The sequence below is a fragment of the Patagioenas fasciata genome, chromosome 17 (assembly GCF_037038585.1).
Source record: "Patagioenas fasciata isolate bPatFas1 chromosome 17, bPatFas1.hap1, whole genome shotgun sequence".
Lineage (NCBI taxonomy): Eukaryota > Metazoa > Chordata > Aves > Columbiformes > Columbidae > Patagioenas > Patagioenas fasciata.
Window position 1 is genome coordinate 6183831 of NC_092536.1, and position 23053 is coordinate 6206883.

General features: G+C 52.5%; 2 protein-coding genes across 14 annotated transcripts; both read right to left on the reverse strand.

Annotated features, from left to right (window-relative positions):
- Positions 1-45: 45 nt before the first annotated feature.
- Positions 46-8231, reverse strand: TFIP11 (tuftelin interacting protein 11). The gene is made up of 12 exons (XM_065851944.2): positions 7774-8231; positions 6823-6976; positions 6031-6187; positions 5365-5492; positions 4712-4864; positions 3378-3887; positions 2600-2706; positions 2220-2388; positions 1780-2023; positions 1004-1146; positions 578-743; positions 46-492 (listed from the first exon to the last, which is right to left on the reverse strand). Exons 1-12 carry the CDS (start codon positions 7968-7970, stop codon positions 137-139), a joined length of 2484 nt encoding a protein of 827 aa, XP_065708016.1. The 5' UTR covers positions 7971-8231; the 3' UTR covers positions 46-136.
- Positions 8232-8457: 226 nt separating this feature from the next.
- TPST2 (tyrosylprotein sulfotransferase 2) lies at positions 8458-22382 on the reverse strand. Of its 13 annotated transcripts, none has more exons than XM_071816081.1 (8): positions 22297-22382; positions 14802-14870; positions 12934-13130; positions 11715-12622; positions 10702-10900; positions 9432-9482; positions 9187-9235; positions 8458-8588 (listed from the first exon to the last, which is right to left on the reverse strand). In XM_071816081.1, exons 4-7 carry the CDS (start codon positions 12548-12550, stop codon positions 9206-9208), a joined length of 1116 nt encoding a protein of 371 aa, XP_071672182.1. In that variant the 5' UTR covers positions 12551-12622; positions 12934-13130; positions 14802-14870; positions 22297-22382; the 3' UTR covers positions 8458-8588; positions 9187-9205. The 13 variants fall into 13 exon arrangements, with proteins under 13 accessions (XP_071672182.1, XP_071672176.1, XP_071672179.1 ...); XM_071816075.1 differs by having other exon boundaries at positions 12934-13524; XM_071816078.1 differs by having other exon boundaries at positions 22146-22340.
- Positions 22383-23053: the final 671 nt, after the last annotated feature.

The window sequence follows — 23053 nt, forward strand, 5'->3', positions numbered from 1 at the left end:
CCTGAACAGCTCTTCCAAGAAAAAAATCCTGGCATACAGCTACAGTTTCATTCTATTTACAAATCTGTAACTACTTTATTCTAAGAGTTACAGTAAAAGTGTTTGCAAGATCATCTTCCCAGTTCACTGTGGGGCCTCACTTGGCCATGTCAATGAGGCTCTGCAAGGAGGTTGGCACCCAAGTCTTTTCTCCTTGTACAAACACGACGCCTCGGTCAATGTAAATGACAATCCGTCCAAATGTGTACAACTGCTTCCCTTCATGCCGCTTCCCAATCACAGGCATGAAAACAATGTTGTGCTCCTCTGCTTTTGTCTGAATTAAGTCCTTGAAGTTCATGGGCACAGAGCTGGCAGCCACGCCGATGCCACGCTGGGCCATGTTCTCGGCCTCCCGCCGCTCCTGCATGGCTTCGTACTGGAAGTCCTTCCTCCGCTCGGTGTGGGTGAGGTAGGCGATGTTCTCCCGAGCGCCTGGCTGCATGTACCCACCTGTTCGGAGAAAAACATGTGAAAATAAGGTCCCAGTCTGTTTCCAGTGTGAGGTTGAGCAGAGCTGTCACCAAAAGCCACCTACCAACACTGGAAGACACAGCCCGGTTCATGATATCAAGAGCTTCGTTAAATTTGTCTTTGATTGATGGATGTGCTAACACTTGGTCTGAGAACATGGACTTCCAACCCAAGTACCACTTTGTAATCTCTTCATAATTGGGGCTGTTACTGAGCCAAGAACACAGCACCTGCAAAACACAACAGATCAGATACAGCAGGACAGGCACATTTATGGAGGAGAGTCATTATCACTTGTTTATTACTGAACTTTCAGTAAAAGACTGAGACAGTCTTATATAGTCTGTTATGATGTGTACGGAGCTATGAGTGGAAATCACACCCTTTGGTAGTTAAACCATTTCAGTGCTGTGGCAGCAGCTTCTAGGCAGGAGCCACTGAAACACTTCAGTCAATCCTGCCTGTTTGCTCAGCCTGGGTAGGTTCTCACCTGCAGCCACTTTGGGAAGAAGTGTTTCTCCAGCAGCCCAACCAAACTGGAGACAGAAATCATCCCCTCCCAGTCAATCACCCAGTAGAAGGCATCCATGTGCTGCTGGTGAGGATTTATGATGAGTTCGTTCAGACACATCCCTGGGAAAAGAGGGAGAAGAGTCAGGAGAGCCCAATGCACAGGTTTATCAGTGCCCTGACCTGTTTCACTACCAACACACAGGATCTGAGGAGCACCTGTGTTGCTTATTGCCCTAAGGGACATTTGGGATCTTGAAACTCACTGATCCCTGCCACCAAAACAGCACAATTCCATTTCTGGTGATTACAGTTTGCTGCCAGAACTGAAACTTAAAACATTTGACTGTTCTATAGACGACAGAACCTTTTAGCCACTTTGCATGGCTGAATGGTGAATTACAAAATCTCATGGCAAAAGCATAAGCATAGGCCAAAGAATACAGGAGTAACAGAGAGATGTTATAGCCTGGTACTATGTGACAGCTATCAGATGTTACTGCCAGCTGAAGAACAGAGGAATCAGATGATTTAGAAAAATAAGACAGAATAGAGCACTTCTCCATATTTTCTAAAATATCTGCCTCTGAAAAAAATGCATGGTACTAGTAGCAGAAGACACAAGCTTGATCTAAACTTCCTAATAACATTTTCTGAAGTGACACTGGCAACCATGTCAATGTGACCTGTTGCCTGTAAGGGAGAATGTGGCAACCGGCAGATTCCAGAAATCCAGCACTGTTTGGCCTGTCTCACCCAGTTTAGGCACGATGTTTTTGACCATGAAAGCCTCCCATGAGCCAGGTGTGAACACATCTTTCCAGGGCTGCAGGATGAGCTTTGCAGAGGAGTCGCTGGGGTGCCACTTCTGCAGCGCGTTGGCCAGCTTGTTCCGGATGGGGGAATACAGCGGCTCCAGGCGTGCCTGCATCAGGGGCAGCCAGGGGTGGATCCACGAATGGATCGGGACTGTGTCTGTCAAAGGATTCCAGCTTTCGACCTCAGGGTAAAACAGAGAAAACATTTAAATAAGCCTATCCATTACTGGGAAGTCTTGCCAGGTGCAAAAAGAGCTGCAATGCAACCTAAGTGCACAGGTAGACACAGCAAACTGGTATTTTGGGAGTTCTCGTTGTCTGAAATTCAAATAGTGGTTGAGAACATGGCTTCGCTCTAACACAGCCCTCTCATCTCACCTCTTTCTGTAACTTGGGGAAGATGAGCTGATCCAGAATGTTCTCCAGAATCCAGACAGGAACAACGTTTACCCAGCTGTCCAAGAAATCCACCATGGATCCGCAGTTCCTTGGTTGCCACTGTGCCACTATGTTTCTGACATACGGCATCCAGATTTCCCACATCAGTCTGGAGAAGAGAAAAACAAACAAAAACAAAATACAAGCTTAAATATATAGCCCCAGGCCTAACTAAACTACATGGTAACTGTCAAACTCTACTTCTTTTTACATAGCTGACAGCTGGATTTTAACAGAGCACACTCATATCCCTTCTTTTCCATCCCCAAGGAAGCAGGACTTGAAGATGCTGCACAAAGTACAACTCATTTGCTCTTTACCTGTGAAAAGCATCTGTGGACAGGTCCTGCCCACCGTGTGACAACAGCTGATCGTTTTCCAAAAGGCTCTTCCACTTGGCTATGATCTCTGTGCCATACGTACAGTCCTGAAAATGACAAGGCATGAGTGGTCTTGATCCGTTTTCATTCATGTTGGCTGTATCCCCAAAGAGCAGGCTTGTGGCATGCTCACTACAGACAGTTGTCTCACCACTCATAAGGCAAGCCAGGAGCTCACAGCTGTGATTAGTAAAGCCCCATAAGAGGAAAATCCCACTTTATGGATTTAACACACCCCTGGACTTTTTCAGGTATACAGAAAGAATTCAGAATTACCCATCACAGCCAAAAAGGCATTAAGAACAGTCAGCATATCTCTGACTGCCTGAACGACAGAGCTCTCCTGCTTTTGCTAAAAAGCAAAGACTAGAGACTGAGTTTTCATCTACTATTTCTTCCCAACACCCATGAAAGCAACTGATTCAAACCTTCAGGCTCCTGAATTGTTAGCCAACTCACAGAACAGTGGCCTTCAGTCATAGCAAATCTCAGAGTGGGTGCAGAGCGGGTCTATCTTTTTGCACACATTTATTTTGCTCTGCCATGAACACATGGAAGTTTCTCTGGAACCTTCCTCTCCCCTGCCAGGCAAGAGGAAAGCACTTTTTCTTCCTCCTTCTCTCCAGACTGATCAGAATTTGGGACAGGGAGTGGTGGGGGGTCAAGATAATCAAGACTACTTAAGGCATCATGAACTCCAGATAAATCAAATATGCACCTTGAGGGGATCCCAGTTCTTGAAGTAATCTTTCATGAGTGGATAGACTATTGCTACTGCAAGGTCCACCCGATCAGACATCCTGTACTCCTCGTAGTACTTGTCTTGAAGTGTCTCAAAAATCTTTGCGCACTCGTCCAAGGTTAAGGGATTTTCGCAGCCAGGCTGCATCCGTCTCTCGCACTCCTCCACCATCTCCAGCACCTTGCTGAGGTTGCTAATCGCTGTCTCCTCGTGCGAAAGGACTTCAGACATCTTCTGTATCTCATGGGTCAGGTTGACAACCATGTCCCTCTCGTACTGCAGTTGCCGGTCATTCTGGATGATCTCCTGCTCCGTGATGTCGATGAGAAGCTGCAGGTTGTGCTCCAGCTCAGGCAAGGCGAAGCCCTGGGGCTTGGCATCCTTGCCCAGCGGCTGCTGTGGGCTGTCATCTGGGATGTTGTGCTTGTGGCTGATCTGACTGTAGCTGTAATAAACCTTCTGTTCCCGGCCTGTCATATCTATAACCTTCCAACAGACAAGAACAAAGGTGTCTTAAAAAAAATAAAATTAATTGTATCTTGTGCTTTAAAAAAGGAAGAAATCCCTGACTCCAAACTGAAAACCGAAGATTTCCAAGTACCTTAATTACTGCAGGAGGCTACTATTAATAATTAAGTCTGGTGTTCTGAAGGAGGCCACTAGGGTTGCCTCTAGAAAGGCCGACTCCAGACACAGAGTTCAGATGGGTAAGAAAGAGTCTGGAATTGGAGCTGGAGGAGTCTCCTCTGCTCACCTCAGTTTTACCATTTCACCCAGTAATTCTACAAGTGGTTACGATGCAAATACTGCACTATTCATTAGCACACAGAAGCCTTCAATACCTTTATACCTTTTCAAAGACATGTTAGCTTTAAATGAATAATGTTATTAAGCGCATAAAGGACAAATCCTTTACTATCCCTTTTATGCAGAAGATGGTTCAAACTACATGTTTAAGTTCCACAATAGCAATCAGGACAACTGTGCTTTCAGAGGTACATTAGCATTTATGACAAACGTGAAACAATTAAACTTAATTTGCAATTAAAAAAAAAAAAACACATTTGACCTAATTTGCATTTTCCTGAGGCCAAAGTTGTTGCTTAAAAACAAAGCCAGTGTTCTAGGTGACACAATGGTCTATGACATGATGCAGGCATGAGTCCGACACCTCAATTTTCATGAGGCTGTGGATGGGCAGTTCTTAGAAGAGGTTTGTACTACAGCAACTGATGGTTAAAAAGCACTTGTGGTGCCAAAGGGGACAAACAGCTTCCCAGACAGATCACCTCCTGGGCTACCAACCTTACCTTGACCTGCGACAGCTCCTTCTGCGGGGCTGAGAGCTTCTTGTTGATCCTGCCCTTGGCTTTCAGTTCTTCCACTGTCTTATAGCTGTACTTGGGCTTTTTCTTGCCTCCATTCGGATCCTTCCGCCACTGGCTCAGCTCTTTTTGAAATTCCTAAACAAAACCAAAGAGGAGTTGTGGGTGCTGCTCTTTGTCACGCCCCAAATTCGCCTCTATTTTCTGCAGGAAAATAACCCCCAGATCAATGAAGGGCACCGCACAGTAAAATAACTGGGAAAGCCGGAAAGCTCAGTGACAAACTGGCTCAGGTACCATAGTCCAGTCACACCCCTATTCATACTGCTGGCAATATATTTTTGATCTTTTTGTCTTTAGACAAAAAAGACTGTTTACCTGGGGGGACTGTTCGAAGGTAGGGTTTTAGCACAGCTACTGGAATAAACTGAGCCACAACCAACCAAAAGAACATTACAGTGATGAGAAAAATATGTCTAAATGCAAAAAATATCTTGAAATGCAATTCAAGTGCTATATCTTCAGCTTATTTAAAATAAGCCCAAACAGTTTTCTGTGACACAGCAGGTGATACCAGAACAGTATTTTGTACGCACAACACAACAAGGACCCAGATAGCCCATGAGTCACACAAATACCTCCTCAGCTTCTTCCTCCGAGTCCACCACTGGGAAGTCTTGCAAAGACTGGCTGGTTCTTTCAGAGCCATAAGCCCCCACAGCTCCTTTACCTTTTCTTTGTTTGGCCTCAATTGGATTGATGATTCCTAAAAAAACCAGAAGTTATATCAGAGGAGCAGTTTGTTTAGTGAAAGAGAACAGTGAGTGTGTTTCTTACAGTACCCCGAGTTATCAAATTAACACAAACATCCAGCCCGGTGCTCTGCCTTCATCAGTCTGGCACCTTCTACCACTTTACTCATTTCTTAGTGGCTATAAAATCACTTAATTCCAGTACACATCAAAACACAGAACAAAGCAGAGTATTATTCACATCTGCATTTCACTGTTTTTCTTTTCTTTCACATAAAACAAGATTTCCTTTTCTCTGAGCTGACTACCTCTGGAATTTATCTCCCTTTTTTCTTTCTCTTTTTTTCTTGACAAAGTAAAAGGGCATAAAACTGACCTATTTTAAGTTAAATACAATTGAATGTTATCAAGAGGACTCAGGTCACTTGCAAGAGATGTAAGAACACAAGAATGATATCGTGAGCCACCTGGAGATAGCGGTTCTTTAGAGAATCCAATCTCTTCTCTAAATTACCAGTTGACAATAAACAACCAGACACACAATCACGGTACCTTGTGCATTCTTCCCAAGACCTCTTCCAGGGACGTAACCCATCTTCTGGAGAAGCTTCTGCCCAATTCCCTTTGTGTGTCTCTCCCAGCTGCCAAAATCCACGAAAGACTTTGTCCCCCCTACAAAGCCTTTCTGACTAGGCTTGAAATTACCACCCTGTGAAAACAAACAAACAAGTAAATCCCACATTACCTTAGAGCATCATAATAACCACGCTTGGGATAACTTCACTCAAAAAGAACGTTCTTCCCAGAATCAGTTCAGCTGTCACCACACTGCACAGCTCACTGGGGCACGACTTGTGCCTCCACCTGAGCTGCCGGACATCTAAGGAGTTTCCCAAAATTCCTTGGATGGAAAAGGAAAGTCCTGACAAGCTGCTGGTTATTAGGCTCTACCACCAGACTTCAGCTGAGCCTGATTCCTGATTCTTTCTGTGTATGGTAATTGAATATAAGAGTTTGATTTTTAGTCTATAGCATGCCTGGATTTGTCATACTGTTCTGTGAGATTAAAAAAAAGTCTTTGAAAGGCAGGAAACCATTCTTTTACTGTAACCTCAGTTGACCAAAGGGAATATTAAGGAAGATAAAATGGCCTCAAAGGGCTGATGTTGCCAAAGACACACAACTATACATCAGAATAGCGAGAAAACACCTGCTTGGTTTGGTTCTCTGGTTTTAATTATCTGTCCCTTTCTTGAGTGCTCTATTAATGTTTCGGCACCTTTGACTACAGCCTAAGTTTCATAAATGCATTACACAGAACTGAAAACTTCCTGGAAAACTCACAGTTTTTAGCTTCTTTGGCACAAACTCTTTAGGGATTTCTTCCTGCTTAATGGGCTTTTCATCTTCATCGGAGTCTTCCTCTGACATATCCTCAGCTGCTGACTTTTTCAGCCCGGCGCTGATGAAGTTCACGGGGGCCGAGTAATCCCTGGAGCTACATCAAAATGAGACTTGAGCGTAAATTCTGCTCCAGTGGACCCGTGCACATTCCTACACAAGCCCAGGGTCTACTATCGTAGAATCACTTTGGCTGGAGAAGCCCCTCAAGATCATCAAGTCCAACTGTTACCCCAACCCTGGCACTAACCCACATCCCTGAGAACCTCATCTGCCCAACCCTCCAGGGATGGTGACTCCACCACTGCCCTGGGCAGCCTGTTCCAATGCCTGACAGCCCTTTGGGGAAGAAATTGTTCCCAAGATCCAACCTCAACCTCCCCTGGTGCAACTTGAGGCCATTTCCTCTCACCCTGTCACTTGTTCCTTAGGATCAGAGCCCAGCTCCCCTGGCTCCAAGCTCCTTTCAGGCAGTTCAGAGATCAGAGGGTCTCCCCTCAGCTCCTGTTCTCCAGCTGAACCCCCCAGGTCCCTCAGCTGCTCTCCATCACACTTGTGCTCAAGCCCCTTCCCGAGCTCTGTTCCCTTCTCTGAACTCACTTCAGCACCTCAAGGGCTTTTTTTGGCGTGAGGGGTCCAAAATTGACCCCAGGATTCGAAGCTTGGCCTCCCCGGTGCCCAGCCCAGGGGATGGTCACTGCCCTAAGTTTGCTGGCCACACTATTTTAATTACTGTGCCTTAGACCCCACGGCCGCCCCTGTCCCGGGCTGGGCTGTTCGGTTTGGCGGTTACAGCCTGGAACCCCCCACAGTACGGGGCCACCACCCGGGCCCTGCCGGCCCCCCGGGCCGGGCACAACCGGGACCGCCTGGGCCCCCTTCCCCTGCCCGTACCGCTTGCCGCCGAAGCTGGGCCGCTCCTCGTCCGAGTCGCGCTCGGCCCACACGCCGTAGGTCGCCTCCTCCTTGCTCTGCCGGTGCCGCTGCCGGTGGGGGTTGAACTCGTTCTGCAGGTCCCAGTCCGACACCTCGAAGTTCTCCATCTCCACGCCATCCTCCCCGTCCGTACCGTACAGGTGCGACATCGACATGGCGCCCGCGGGAATCCGGCCCGGCCCACACACGGACACCCGGTGAACCGGTCCCACTCCTCCCGCCGCTCCCGATTGCGCCGCTTCCGCCCGGAAATGAACCGTCTCCTTCCTAAGCCACGCCCCCAACCATAGAGCTGGGGCCGCTCTGGCCGCTGCGCCTCTATGGTTGGGCGGCCTGCACCGAGGGTGGAGGACCAGAGAGGGAGAGCAGAGCCCGGCTATTAAAACACCATTTTAATCATGTGCAAGGAGAGGAGGGGGCGGGCTCATATATTAACTCTGCAATAGCCTCTGTAAGTCACGGTGAAGGAAGGGGGGAGGCCACTGGCACGACAAAGGCTCCACAGGGGCAGGACACCCGCTAATTAGACACCGAAACGCGATTAACGAGTCCGGCCGTGGCACAAAACCCCTTCCCCGTGCACGGGAGCGGGTTCCCAGAGCCGGCTCCACCCGGCGCGGGACGTGCTCAGCCTTTGCAAATAAATGCAAATACATTCCGTGCGGCGGGCGTTTTGGCAATACAGGAGCAAGCAATATGCTTGGAGAACCGATTTCCACTGGTGCCCTTGCAAACTCTTCTTTGTTGGGCAACAAAAGGCCATTTGCAGCATTCTGGAAGAAAAAGAAAACACACAGGTGATGAGCAGGACCGGCCGCAGGTGCCCGATCCAGGGCTGTAAAGCACCAAAACAGAGCAAAAAATAGAGACAGAAACCAGAACTGGGCACACAACTTCCATTCTCGCTCAATGCTTCCCATATTTTTTTTAGTGCAATATACTGCTTTTACGTAAAATGTGGCTTTTAAGGAGTAATTTTTACTAGAGAAAAATGTTACTGTATGTTTTAGCATAGAGGATAACTGAGAAGAGAGAGAGAAAAACATCTGATATATGAACAGCAGCTTTGTTTTCCCAAACCAGCAGCAGATGCAGCTGCTTTATCGTCCTGTCCCAGGCAGGGAGCGGCTCCATCAGCTCCACGTCCCCTTCGGAGCTCCCGTGGGGACAGGTGGTAACGACCCCCCCGCAGCGGCCGATTCCGATTTTGCTGAAATAAGCGCATTTCCAGAGCTCCGAAAAAGATTTTCCGATAAATCATCTCACATAACAGGTTAATCCACAGGCACGAGAAGTTACACAAGCAAAATGCTGCCCTGGGGCAATGTGGGTGGATTTGCCTGAGTCCCAAAACAAAGCACAAGGTCTTACCTGGAAATCATTAATTTTCTTAGTGAGAAGACGATGTGTTCTGAGTCACCTAGAATAACCCAGAGACAGGAGGCTCAGCGCTAAGCTGCCATCTGCAACTCGCGCTGCGTTCCCCAAAGTGAGGAAAGGGAGCGTTTGGGACACAGAGAGCAGCACGAGCTGCCCAGCCCAAAACCGCCCGTATGAGGGAGGAAGGGACCAGGCGCCAAGCAGGGCAGAGCCCTCAAGGGACATCGGACTCTTACCTGCGGGTGACCTTTCAAAGTGGCTGGCGTTTTGTAATCCCCCTTTAAAACCTGTGGAAAAGAGAAGATTGGAGTGACCCTTCAGGGGTGGTAGCTCTGTGAACATCAGCAAATCCATCTCATTAACTGTGTCCTATGTCTCAGTGCACCTGAGCCAGCCAGAACACCCTGACAGGTGTTTGTTCTACATCCTGGTGCTATATTGGGGCAAAAGCAGGAGGTTTCCTCCTTCCTGACTGTAGGCAAAGACAGGGAGCCACTTCCTGCTGCGGTGGAGAACCAACACAAGTGATTCTGCCCCTCAGCCTGGGAGGGAAGAGTATTTTTGTCTTTACCATCATGCCAGTTCTCCAAATTCACCCCAAAATAGTACTGAAAGGTCCGCATCAGAGACCCAAACTGTCCCTAACCCCGCCTAGGGCACAAGTTCACCCAAATCACCTGGAACAGGTCCCAGGAAGCAGGGAGAGCGAGGAGGAGCCATAAGAGCACAGCCCTCAAAGCATGGACCAGTCCCAGGGAAGCTCTTTGACCTTCCAGATCGGTGCTGCTACCCGCCTGCCTACCCTGCACACAGTGCCACAGGGACTGGTCCCACCACGATCCCCTGCTCCCACCAGCATGACAAAGGACACCACGTCCAAGGGCAGCATCACCGGGAGCACAGCAAAGCTCAGGGAGCCTCAGCCCAGGGAGGAACCATTTCCCCCCCAAAGCACACGGAACTCCCTCTAGTAAGCGCTGTCTGTGGCTCTGCAGCTGCTTCCAGCTCTGCTCCACGGGCATGAGTCAATATTCCAGAAAAAAAAAAAGTCTTCTGGTTTTGCGCAAATGCATTATGAGTTCTGCACTCCCCTGGGACCGCGGGAGCAACACAGGGACACGGCACCATCTGAGTGTCCTCCGGGGCCAGACTGACGTGTCTGGTGTTGCAGCTGCGCTCCCAGATAACACCAGCACACACCAGTAACTTCCACAGCCTGTTGCGAGAGCTGGGTTGGGTCAGGGAGGGACAGGGCAGCATCTGCCACAGCAGAAGAAATGATATCACCCCAAAATCATCACCAGCTTGGGCCATTCCAGACTAAACCTCCCGCACACATCTGGTTTGACATCATCTCTGTGTAACCATGTGTCTCTCGCTCCCAGGCTTCCAAAGGGGCATTTGTTCCTCTCCAGCTCTCTTCTGATCTGGTTCAGCACTTCTGCTCCAGGGGGCTCTAGGGGTGCAGGACCCCATCTCCAGGTCACCACCTGTCCCCACACTCACCCTGTGCGTGTTGTTGACCACCAAGGGGTCGGGGTGGCCGTAGTTGGGGGGGTTGGCGTAGGGGTCATAGCCAAGCCGGGCCAGCATCGGTGCGATATGAGCCATGTCCTGCAGCACGTCCCCCGGGATGTGCCCAATCCACTTCGACAGTGCCTCCATGTTCACTGGCTTGATAACCTGGTCTGTTGATCTTTCTATCCTGAGGAAGAATAATAAAGAAAAACAAAACAAAACAAGACACTAAGGTTGGATTTCACAGGTGTTCTGGGCTCAGACAGAAGAGCCACCTCAACATGTCACTTCCAAAGCCCAAGACAAGGGTGCAGCACAAACACCCATCGCCCTTCTCACTGCCCTCACCACTTGGGCATGACCAATTTACACAAAGACCATTTGTACAGTTTCCTTACACAACTGATTAAATTTGGCTAAGTTAGACTTAAGCCTCCATTTAGGAAATAAAGAGCATTAAAAGAGGAGAGGAAGGTGGGGGAAGGCAGCACGCTGGCACACAGCGGGAGTGCTGGGGTGTGTCTGCACCAAGCCGGTGTTTCCCTTACTCTGCAATACCAGCACCAAACCCAGCAAGAATTGCTGTTCACTGCTAAAAGCCGCTCATTAGCAGCAAAACTAATCACAGTGAGGAGGTATTTGAAGATGGGTGGAGAGAAGAGTCATTAAAGAGCTCACATTTCAGAGCAAGCAGTTCTTTTCAAATTAGGGACCAAAATCATTTCTGCACTGTCAAGAGATTAATAAAACAGTCACTTGCTCCCAAAATCCTTGCCTGAGAAGCTGCTCTGTTGGGTACAATGGATCACTGGTATTCAAGCTGTCTTCTACTCAGATACACAAAACCTATCACAGCAAAACCGTACATGCTGCGACTTCTGCCCCTGAAAGGCACGCGCAAACACCGCTGACGTGCCCCTGCCCCTGGTTTGAGCCTGGACCTGCTGTAGTGACACTAAACTGCTTCTTGGAAAGCCGAGGGCAGGAGCTGAGACACTCACTTGGAGAGCGACACCCCGCCGGGCTTGCCGATGAGCTCCTCATGGTGCAGCAGCGCGTCGCTCCAGGCGATGCCCAGGAAGGCTGTGACGGCGCGCAGGGAGCGCTCGGGGTGCAGCACCAGCTGCTCATAGTAGACGGGCAGGCAGCGCGCCCGGCCCAGCTCCAGGCACTGCGCGTACATCACCTCGATCGCCTTGTTCCACTTGCTCAGGCAGTCCCGGTAGCTGTTCAGGTCGAAGCCGGCGATCGTCACCTTCCGCGTGATCATGGAGTGGACGGACGCGCGGCCATCCCGAACCATCAGGAGGAATTTGGCATTGGGGAACAGCCTGGACAAGTAGACAGAGGACTTCAGTGTGAAGGGGTCCTTGTTGCACAGGTAGCGGGCTGGCTCGCCGTGCTTGGCGATCACCTCCAGGATAAAGGCCTGCATGGCGGAGTCCAGAACCTGGTCCGTCACCCCTGCCTCGTCCAGGCGCATCTTCTCCCGCCCTGACTTGGACCAGGCCTGCCGCATGGCCAGCACGCGGGGGATGATGCGGGTCTCCTCCCCACAGCGCACCTCGGGGTGCGCATCCAGCATGGCCCGCATCAGCGTCGTGCCACTGCGTGGGACCCCACCGATGAAGATCAGGGGCATCTCCTTGCTGTAGCGGTACTCGACGTGGTTGGAGTCCATCACGACTAGCTCCTCGCTCTCGGGTCGCATCAGCCTGTGTCTCCTCTCGCTCAAGACCTGCTGGCACTCCAGGACCTGCTGACCCAGGTGCAGGGTCACCATCACGGCCACCACCGAGCCCACTACCAGCAGCACCCTCCTCGTGGTGACCCGCATCCTGCTGTCCCCTGCACAGGCTGCTGGCCGCGCTTCAGCGTCCAGCTACCGAGCGTTCAGCCCCACAGGCATCTGTAAGAGAAGCAGAGCACAGTCAGGGCAGCAGAAGCCGCGACCCAGCCCAGCCCAGTGTCCAGCCCGGCTCCCCAGAGATGCTGACACCATCCCAGCCTTTCATCACCTTTTGCACTTATCAGCAGTTTCCAGGCCAGGTGCTTTCTACATAGAAGGTGACTAAAGTCTGCCTCAGTATACACCCAAAGAGATTGCTTCTGGGCTGTTTGTATACCCAGAATCACAGGTTTACAGCTGGAGCAACGCTTTACAGTTTACAGCTGGAGCAAAGCTCCAGGAATGCCTCAGAGAGGAAAAACCATGCGTACCCAGTCAGTCCTTAAAAAAAAAAATCTTTGGAGAGAACTTCTTCCATCCCAGGTGAAGCCCAAACCCTCCCTGTAGTTCTCCTTCCTCCCAAAGCTGAGCTCGGGTCTGGTTCCTCACTTTTCTCAGCCACCTGCCTCCTTCCTGCATTCTCCTTAGTTTCCATGTGCTGTCACAGGGGAGGGGGGAAAGGTGAAATCTGAGAAAAACAAAAGCATCGCATGCAAATGTTAAGGGTCTGAGTCAGGAGAAGCGGTTACCCATTACAACGAAACTCTGAGAAATTAATCCATCTGCAGGCCTACAGCAACACACAGAGTCAGCATTAAACGCCCTCTCTCCAGAGACTGACCTTACAGAAAAATCCTTGAAGGCTTCATCTGGCATTAAGATGTTTTGGGTTTTCTGTGTCCCGCCCGGATCTCAAGCAGGAAGGCGGCAGTTTCTGCAAGTCCCCTGCTCTGTGCCGAGCCGCGAGGGACTCCTGCACTCCCTGGCACTGCGTCCTCCCCTCGGCTCTGTTTGCAAGCCCGGGTTTTGCAATCCTCCTCTGGGCTTCCACGGTCTTTGTGATTATGTGGCCGGGGCGGGAGCTGAATGGAGTGAAGGAACGGGACGTCCGTGTGTTTTGTTTTGCTGACAGGCCAGAGAACTGCTCCAGAAAAACAGTTTCTCCTCTCGACTCTCTCCATGAAAGAGCACATTGAGCGGCGGCCGGTGCAAAGCCCTTTAGCTCAAAATTATTTTCGTGGCTCTTTAGAACCGTGGTTAACATCCTGGCCAACCTGGTTAACATACCACAGTTTAACGGTTCCAAATGTGTGCCCACATACCAGTATAACAGTCAAAAAGTCAAATGCCAGGCGATTTGTTTAGATGTAAATCAGAAGGAACAACAAACAGTTCTTGCATTTTTGCAGCACTAAGCACTAAGACCCATTAAAAAGATAAGTGCTCATCTGCTCCTTCCTGCTATCTTGATCTGTCTCAGTCACGTAAATATATTCAAATGTTCACCCTAAAAATAATTGCAAATGCCACAAGACCCATTTCAATGCATTGTAGCTGGAGCAGTCAGGATTTAAGGCCAACTGGAATAATTACAGCTCTGCAGACCAAGATGGGCTAATTAGCGGGAAAGCTCTGCAGTTTAAAAGGAGGCTGATAGAGCACAGAAGTGCTCTGTTCTTTGCAGAAAAAAAAGACGCTTTAGAGTGAGTGCTTCTCACCAAGATGCTCCCAGCAGCTCCAGCCCCAGTGTCACCAAAGGGGAACAAAGGAACTCGCTCATGTTGCTGGCTGGGAGCCGGTGGTGTCAGCAGCACCTGCGGGACAAAGCACCGTGTCCCTGGGATCGTCCAGCTGCCCCGGCAGGGCAGACAGCCTGGCTCCAAGAGCTTTCCGCTCCAGAAAGAAATAGGGAGCTCTTGGGGACTTCTAAGGCACATCAGAGTGGGACTGGGACCTGCTGCAGCTGGTGACAGGGAGCAGAAATCAAAGTTCCAGCAGCTGACCCTGGGCATTTCTCTGGAACTGCAGGACAGGGACAGGCTGTGACCCGCAGCCAGGGGCTCCATCCCCCATCACCATCAGGGCAAAAGAGCAGAGAGCGTGGAGGAGGACGAGTGCTGGTGACAGTGACAGCAGAGCAGTGACAAACAAGGACACAGGAGGTGCTACAGGCAGAAAGTTTTCCTTATTTTGTATGCTGATCAGGTATTCATATAAACAAGGCTTAGGTCGTTTCTTGTCAGCTTGTGAAGGCAATACAATATTAACATGGTGTGCACAGACACATGAAATATTCACCAGCCCCTGCCCAGTGTCACCAGGGAACCCGCCCTCGGGCACTGCCATCCACTGTGCTTACCTTCCCGCAGTACAGACATGCTGCCGCTAGCCCAGCACCATGCTGGAATGCAGGTGGCCGCAAAAATACCTGATGGGAAAGAAAAGCCACAATATTAATTTGTGTATTTTTTCACAGGCATCTGTGCGTGCGGTGACAAGCGGTGCTCTTCCTCCTTGGCACCTTCCCCTGTTGCAGTCACCCTCCCAGCCTGGGGATGGTGGTCCCGTTGAAGCTGGTGGTCCTGGGCAGTGCTGGCAGCCAGACACGGCAGACACTCATTGCTGGCAGTGCTGAGCCAGAAGGAGAAACTGACAGAAGCTGGAAGGCGGCTGCTCTTTTAGGAAATGAAGTCTCCTGGAAGGGAGAAGCCTCAGGGGACAGGAGCAGCTGGGATGTGGACAAGCCAGGAGACGACAGCCGGATCATGGCACAGTTCCATTGCACGCAAGTGACCGCCACAACAGCACATCCCAGAGGCAGCAGCTCCAGAGTCGCCCACCGCAGGCATTGGGACAAAGGCTGACATGGGGCACAAGTCAGACTGTGGTCAAGAGTCCCCAGAGCAGTCACAGCAAAGGGAGCCGGGCCCAGAGGACTGCCCGGGTCTGGCACGGTGACAGGAACACCAACCTCAGTGCCGGGAGCTGCCCGCACTGCCCCTTCGTGCACGATGGTATCCCAGCCTCAGAGGATGTTTTTGAGAACATTTCAAGGACAGACACTAATTGTTATTCCAGCCACCCAGGAGTCTCCTCCCCTCCTGCCCAGCTGCCATAAAACGTCATGCAGCCCCTCCACTTTAGCACTAATTAAAAAACAGAGGGAAACTCCACCCAGCAGGAACTTTGCAAGAGCTTATCCATAGCATACGCATCACTCTCCTTCCCCTCAAGGCTTCCTGCTCGATCCTGACCTGGCCTCCAGCCACCATGGGATTCTGGGCCCGGATAAGGCTGCAGGTTGGTGGAGCAGCAGCTGCATCCCCAGATGTGCTTCTGCAGGGCCACGAACAATCCAGTGCACAGAGCGGCAGTGGTTTAACAGCCCGGCCCCAAGACACCCCGCTCCGGAAACAACTCCAGCTCCTGCGTGTGCACAGACAGACACACATGCACTTGCAAACTTCCTTCCTGGTGCCTCCCAGCACCACGCACGGCCACACAGCCACCACGGCCGAGTGAGCACCCACTGCAGTCTCCACACCTGCTGCTGTGCAACGGGCAAACCAGCCCCACCACCCAGAGCCGTCCCACACTGGCACAGCCCCATGCTGGTGCAGCCAGAGCTGTGCACCATCCCCAGTGATGAAGCAATAGCTCAAATCCATTTTTTTAAACCAGCAAAGCGTTGCAAACAAACAACAAAACCAGTTTCTATGAGAAGCTTAATATCATTGAATTCCATTCCCAGAAATTACTGCGATTAACTGAAACTTGTCCAAAAGACATAGGTGTAGCCTGGAAAACTTTAGCTCAAATCATTGATGCTTAATAAAAGGATGAGGAACTACAAATATCTTTGGGGCAGAACAGCAGCAGAAGCTGTGGTCAGCAAGAAATACCCTAATGCATCTAGTTCACATCTTTACAAATCAGCAAAATTTAATCACTTAATTGATAGTCTCCAGTTAACTCACACGCAGCATACAACACAAAAAGAAACACAGCTTGGCTGAGGGCGATCGCTCCTGTCCCAACCTGAGCTCAGACAAACCCTGTCACCTCCAAAGGCACGTGTCCTTCTTCTGGTGTCTCCTGGTAGCAACTCGTAACGTGCATTCAAAGCACCCCATGGCTCCGTGGCATGTCCTGTGCAGGAAAGGGATGCTCATGTCCCAACGGCAAACAGGAGAGGGAAAAATGAGCCCTGGGAAAGCTGGAAGAGAAGAAGGCAAAGGCTGCGAGCAAGGAGCAGGGAGGGACGGGCTGCTGGCACGCAACACGTGGGGTGTTTCTCCATCTCAATTTCAAAGCAGCTTGAGCAAAAGCTGAACAAGATTTTAGGACGTTTGGCAAGAGGTGGCAGCCACAGTGACAGCCGAGGTTCACCCAGTGCAGTGCCAGCCCCACTGCACAATCCGTGGCTCCTGCTCATCTATCCCAGCCAGGATCGATGCTGCAGGCATGGCCAGGTGGTGGGTGCAGGGTCCAGCCAGGATCGATACCGCAGGCATGGCCAGGCGGTGGGTGCAGGGTCCAGCCAGGATCGATGCCGCAGGCATGGCCAGGCGGTGGGTGCAGGGTCCAGCCCACGCTGTGCGTTGCTGCCCACCCCACTCGATAGTGCGGCTGCTCACAGCAGAACAAGACCTTTGTACAAACCTTTGCTGCAGGTGAGCAACGGCCCGAGGCTCCGGACAGTAAGAAGAGAGCCTGCTTTTATGTGCATGAAATCAAGCTGTTGAACGGCATCTACAGCATGCAAAACGTGAGAAAAAAAAAAAAAAAACACAAAACCAAACAGAAGCGGTTTTCAGGCCACCAAGTGGCGAGAACAGCAACATTGACAGTTTTTGCTTATTAAAGTTAAAGACACACTACAGGCCACAACCCCAGTTGCATTTACAGCAGTCAGAAGCCAATCCCAGTAAAAATACCTGGATTCTAAAGCATTTCAGGGCTATGTGTCCCTTTGAAAATCCCCAAGTAGAACAAACAGCACCGCGGTTTCCATTTCCTCTGCCAACATAATCTCAAGTGATATTGGAAGAAATAGTCAAATGACTGCACGAGGGAGCGTTTAAGCAAGTGTCTGAGCACCCAAACCACAGCGCGAGTGTTTCAGCTTGCGCCTCAGCACCCAGCGCTCCGCTCCCCTGCAGCAGCTGCAGGGGCTGCAAACAGCGCCTGCAAACTGCGGCTTCCCCGCTCAGCAAAGCCGCGAGGTGGCACCCCCAGCCCCACGCCTGGCGCACCGGCCCCGGAGGTGCCCGCACGGCGCGCCAGCCTGCTTGAACAGGCTCTTAAATCACACCCACAAAGGACAGACAGACATTTCACAGCACAAATGCACTGCTTGTTTATTGCTTCAAGGCTGCTATGATTAGAAAAACATTTTATTATCCTGTTCAATGCCACCGTGTTCCTGAAATAGTAAAAATCCCACCAATTTACAGCAGCTTTGCTCCGCCCGCCTCTCTTTCCAAGCACAGCGATGGCATTTTATCGTCCGGCAATGGAAACCACAGCTCCCACTTCTGCCAACCTCTCCATGAGGCAATAGCCTGTCTCTCAAACTGGCTTATTAATTATGAAACTCCTGAAGCGAAAGATGCTGGCAGAGGGTGGGAGGGAGGCACAAGTCACCGCATCCTCACAGCCCAGCCATGGCCCGACCGAGCTGGGGAAGGGACTCGGGGGCCACTGGTGACACCAAAGGACGTAGCTGAGGGATGGGGCACAGGTGGGGGAGGGAGACCCCCCCAAGCTCCCTGGTACAAGCTGTGAGGGACGGGTGCAGGACAGGAGGGGTGTCTGTGACCCCCAGATCCACTTGGTCTTTGCTTCAAAATGTCTTGTGCTGAAACAGGACAGGAGCTTCGCGCTTCCCAGGGACGCTTCTGACTTTTAATCAACCCACAGAGCTTTACCTTTGCTTAATTAGTCTGCAGACACTGCCTCGATGGGACAAAGGCGAAGCCACCGCGGGTGCCACTGCAGGAATGGTGACAGACAGACAGCCAAGGGGCGCAGGCAGTGCTGTAGGACCAGGGAGCTGAAGTTTGTAGCTTCCGTGCTGGGTGCAAACTTGACTCTTCCCTCCCAAAACTGAACAAAGATCCCCCAGGTGAAAGTGGGTGGTCAGGGCCCACTGTACATGAAGGACAAAAAGAAGTCTGAGGAACCACTAGGAAAAATACTAAGTACCTTCAAAAAAATATTTTCCAAATCCACACACGAAACTGTAAGTGACAACAAACTCCATTCTTGCACACACAAAGATCAGGATTAGCAAATAAAAGGTTGCCTCTGCAAAAGAAAACCACAAAACCTCAAATTTGCTTAGAAAACAAAATGAAAATATTTTATTTCCCCTCGCAGCAACACCAGGAGTCCCCGGAGCCAAAGGCACTGACTGAACAGAGGGCAATGCAGGCAGAGGAACAGGCTGCGCACCCCCGGGCAGTGAGGTGGGGAGGAATGCTGCTGTACCCATCGCCCTGTCCCTTTGCACCCTGCGGTACACAATCCTGAGCATCGACTGCCCTAGGTTCCACATAGCAGCTGCCACAAGGGTGAGCGTTTGGCATCCTCACAAAGCCAGTAATTCTGGGAAGGGCACAGAGCGCTGCCAGCACCAACTTCAGCAATGTGAGAATACGTGGCCTCCCACGCGATACAGCGTAAAGCCCGTGTGCAGGCACAGCCCCAGCCAGGATGTGCAACAACCTCCCACCAAGCCCCTGCATGGGAGAGGCTCCTCCCATGAAACCATGGATGGAAGAAAAGGAATCGGGTCCTTCCCAGATGTGCTGCTCTGTGCAAATTACCCCGAACAGCACATCCGAGTGCGTCACGGCTCAGTTCCTGTCTGCAGAAGCCCAGCTGTGAGCCCTGGCTCCTCTGCTGCCATCAACATGTGCAAATGCTGGGTCACTGAGGGCTGCAGCTGCACACTGCCCTTCCTCTGCATGCTGCTCTTCTTCCCCAACATGCTGTCCTTCCCCTGCTCGCTGTCCTTCCTCTACATGCCACCCAGCAGTGCTGGCCCGCAGCCAGCTGTGCACACAACTGCTTGAGGGTGCCGGGGGACCGGATGCTCTCCCACCCCCTTGCAGTGTGTCCAGGGACAGCCAGTGCCAGACACGGTCACTCATGCTGCAGGATCCACCCCCCGCACCGAGCAGGAACAGGAGCACTGCAAAAACCCCAGCTGCTCCCCCTGCCCCGGCACAGCAGCCTGCGGCGTGCAGCGGCCCCAGAGCTGACCGTCATTTCTCCATGGAGAAGCACCTCGACACCGCAGCCACACGCAGATTCCCCAGTCAGGGTTTGGGCTTGCTCAGCGGGGAACATGCGATGGGAACCAACCACTTGCTTAATTTCCGAGTGCTGCAGATTGAGCAACCTCTGCCGCTGCCAGCAGTTCTGGTTTGCAGACCCTGTGAGGGGCAAGGAGAGCTCCTCAGGGGACCTGTCACATGCCACACGGCTCCTACAGACAGGGCCAGCCCCTGGCAGAGGCACTTGCACCGTGATCCTGCCTGCACCCACACCACCAGGACAGTACAAAAGGATGGACCGGGCACAAAAAGCGGGGAAAAATGCACCATTCACCTTCAGATGGGATTTTTTTGAGGAGAATCCCTGCAATACTGGGGGCAAACAGGAGTTTAGGAGAACTGCACAAACTCACGGCTTGCAAAATGGTATGCAGCACAGCAGGCAGAGGACAACGTGGCAAGCTTCTCCTGCTGACCTGCCCGCTCACTGCCCACGCTCAGAGGGCTGCGAAATCCAAAGTGAAGCACACTTTGAGGAATGTGACCGAGGCTTCCCAAACGCATCACAATTCGTCAGAAGACGCATCTGTATGGTGCCAAATAAAACCACCTCCTGGGTGTTTGTTTTCTCTCTCCAAAAACGTTTTTGACAGTCACTGCATTTTACAGCACTCCTTCCATCCCGCACATCCCCTGAAGGCTCAGCGTATCTGTAATGCACACTGCCTTTGGAAAGAGCTTCCTAAAATAGCAACAGAAGTTATTAATACAGTTTTTAAAACCTACAGGCAGAGAATGGCAGCAGCACGAGCCTGCCCGTCCTGCTGGTGAGACCAGCAGCAACCTGTGTCCTGGAGAGACCCACAACAGCTCCCGCCTCCATGTCCCCAGCCTGGGACATCGCCGTCCCCTGAGCACACACGGGCATGGCAGCGACTCGCAGGAACAGAGGAAGCTCAGAAAGCAACAGTCTGCCAGGAGGGTGTTCATCAGTGCACCAGCAAGATCCACCAGCCCCTTCCTCCAACTCCAGCCCCTGGGGTGATTATGAACATTGGAGCTGGAAATCACACCCCAATTTTAGGGGCTGCCACCCCTCTCTGTGGGCAGTACGGTACGGCTGTTCCTGCCCAGTGCCACAGGCAGGCACTGGTCACAGGCTGCAGGCAGGCACACTGCTGCAAAACCCTGCTTGGAGGAAACACTTGAACCTGCGTTGGCACTTGACAAGCCCCCAACAAGCATGCTGCAGCATTCCCAGAAAAGCAACGACAAATTTGGAAACCTGTTAGCACAAATCATTTTAATCTCTCCACTCACCCTTGCTCGGTACTGGAGCATGAAAGAAGAGCACAGCTGTGCAAAGGGGAGACTCACAGCCCATACATTAAGCACAAGCAGCTGGCGGGGCTGGGCTCTGACTCGTAGAGGAAGATGTGTGAAGGGCTTTCAAGCTGTGAGACGTTTTTTGGACGGAGACCGAGCATGCAAACAAATACAGCGAGGGACAGAACAAAGGCCTGTGCAATGCAAAACATACCCTTCCCATGGAAGATCGTGGGCCAGCTCACGCTGCTGGCAGCAGGAACATGCTGCCAGCAACACCAGGGACTGTGACTCTGGCCACCAGTCCCAAGGAACTCGATCTTGCTACAGAAATAGTGTGGCACTCGCATCCCTAGCATGCACCACCGCAGGGCAGTGGCCCAGTGACAGATGGGCAGAGCAGAGAGAGCACTGATGTTTTGGGTGGGCAGCCATGCAGGAGCCCATCTGCAACCCCCATGCCAGGGACCTGCACCCTGAGGCCGCCAGCAGAACCTGCAGCTGCCCAGATCTCAGCTGCCAAAACCTTTCATCCCAAGAGCTGAGGCTGATGCCAAGCAAAATCCGCGGGTGCAGCCTCTCACCAAGCACTTGCCCGGGCCACCATGCTTGCCCCAGCAGAGGCGGGCAGCCTCGGGTGCCTGGACAGATGGACGGACAGCCCCAGCCTCTGGGTGCCTACTGATGGGCAGTGTGCCCCAGCCTGCTCTCCACACTATTATGCTGCACGGCAAGGCACGGGCGGTGGAGGGCACAGCCTGGTGCTGGCTCCCAGACAGCTGCCAGGTAGCCCAGAGGTGAGGAGAGCATGTGGTATGGCAGGAAAAAAGGGAAAAAAGGGAAAAAAGGAACCTGGAGCACTGCGCACTGAGCACCATGCACCGCACACCGTGCGCCCTGCGCTGGGCACCCTGTACCGTGCACTGCCTGCTGTGCACCAAGCACCCTGTGCTACCCTCCGCACACCCTGCACTGCACAGCACGGCCCCTGCATGGCTCCGTGCACCGAGCACCCTGCATCCCCCACGCACCAAGCACCCCACGCCGCTCCGTGCACCGTCCGCTCTGCACCGTACACCTTGCACGCCACCCACCTTGCACCGAGCGCTGCCCGCGGTGCTCCCAACGCCCGCTGTTACCGATCACCGTCCGCCGCACAGCCCGGTGCCGCGGCGGGGGCACACGGTGCCGGCCCCGGTGCCGGGGCACACTCAGCCCCCGCCGTGCCGATCCCCCCCCACTCACCGGGGCCACCGCCGCCGCCGGCCCGGAGCGGCGCGAGACGCGGCGACGTCACGCGCACGCGGGGCCGGGATCCCCGCCCCACTGCGCATGCGCCCCGCGGGCGGCACCGGGAGCGCGCGGGGCTGTGTGGGGGTGTCGCGCGACACGCGTGTTCCCGCAGCGGGGGTGCGTGTGCCCGGGACACGCGTGTGCACCACAGGCAGCCCTTGGCGGGACGCGGCCCCCAGCGAGCGCCGGGGCTGCCCGCACCGTGCCCGCGGCGCTGCGATCGCTAATTAGCGAAGTGGCAGCGCAGGAAAATGAGCCCGAAGGTGCTTCAGCAGGAGGGAAAGAGGGGGTGAGGCCCGAGGAAAGACGAGCAGCGCCCGAGGGGAAAAGTACTCCATGAAAGTGAATTGCTCTTTGACTGGCTGCAGTTACCGCTGTTAATTATTTACCGCTCGGGTGAACCCCGCTGCACGCCGCTCACACACCTGCCTCTTGGCACGTACCCCCCGGGAGCGCCCGTGAGCCCCCGCTGACCCCTTGCCCCGCAGGCACGGGGGAGACAGGACCCCCACATGGTCCAGGCGCTCCCGGGGCGTCCCGAGTTCCCCCCAGAGGCGAGCGGCCCCGCGGGCTGGAGCAGCCTCCTGCCACCCCTTTCCTGTGCTGTCACCGGGGTGTCCCTTGTCCCCACCGCAGCCACAGCGTGGGGGGGTCCTGCCTGAGCGCAGTTCCCCTGGAAAACCACCCTCCAGCATGTCCCACCGACTCC

What these genes read in the sequence shown, in the direction of transcription:
- TPST2 (XM_065851949.2), bottom strand. Translation starts at nt 12,550, where the DNA reads ATGCGGGTCACCACGAGGAGGGTGCTGCTGGTAGTGGGCTCGGTGGTG. An exon ending in GGCGGGGTGTCGCTCTCCAA is followed by an intron (nt 10,901 to 11,714) that starts GTGAGTGTCTCA and finishes ATTCTTCCTCAG; the next exon opens with GATAGAAAGATCAACAGACC. An exon ending in TGGTCAACAACACGCACAGG is followed by an intron (nt 9,483 to 10,701) that starts GTGAGTGTGGGG and finishes TCTTTTCCACAG; the next exon opens with GTTTTAAAGGGGGATTACAA.
- TFIP11 (XM_065851944.2), bottom strand. Translation starts at nt 7,970, where the DNA reads ATGTCGATGTCGCACCTGTACGGTACGGACGGGGAGGATGGCGTGGAG. An exon ending in TCTTGGGAAGAATGCACAAG is followed by an intron (nt 5,493 to 6,030) that starts GTACCGTGATTG and finishes TGGTTTTTTTAG; the next exon opens with GAATCATCAATCCAATTGAG. An exon ending in TCCACAGATGCTTTTCACAG is followed by an intron (nt 2,389 to 2,599) that starts GTAAAGAGCAAA and finishes TCTCTTCTCCAG; the next exon opens with ACTGATGTGGGAAATCTGGA.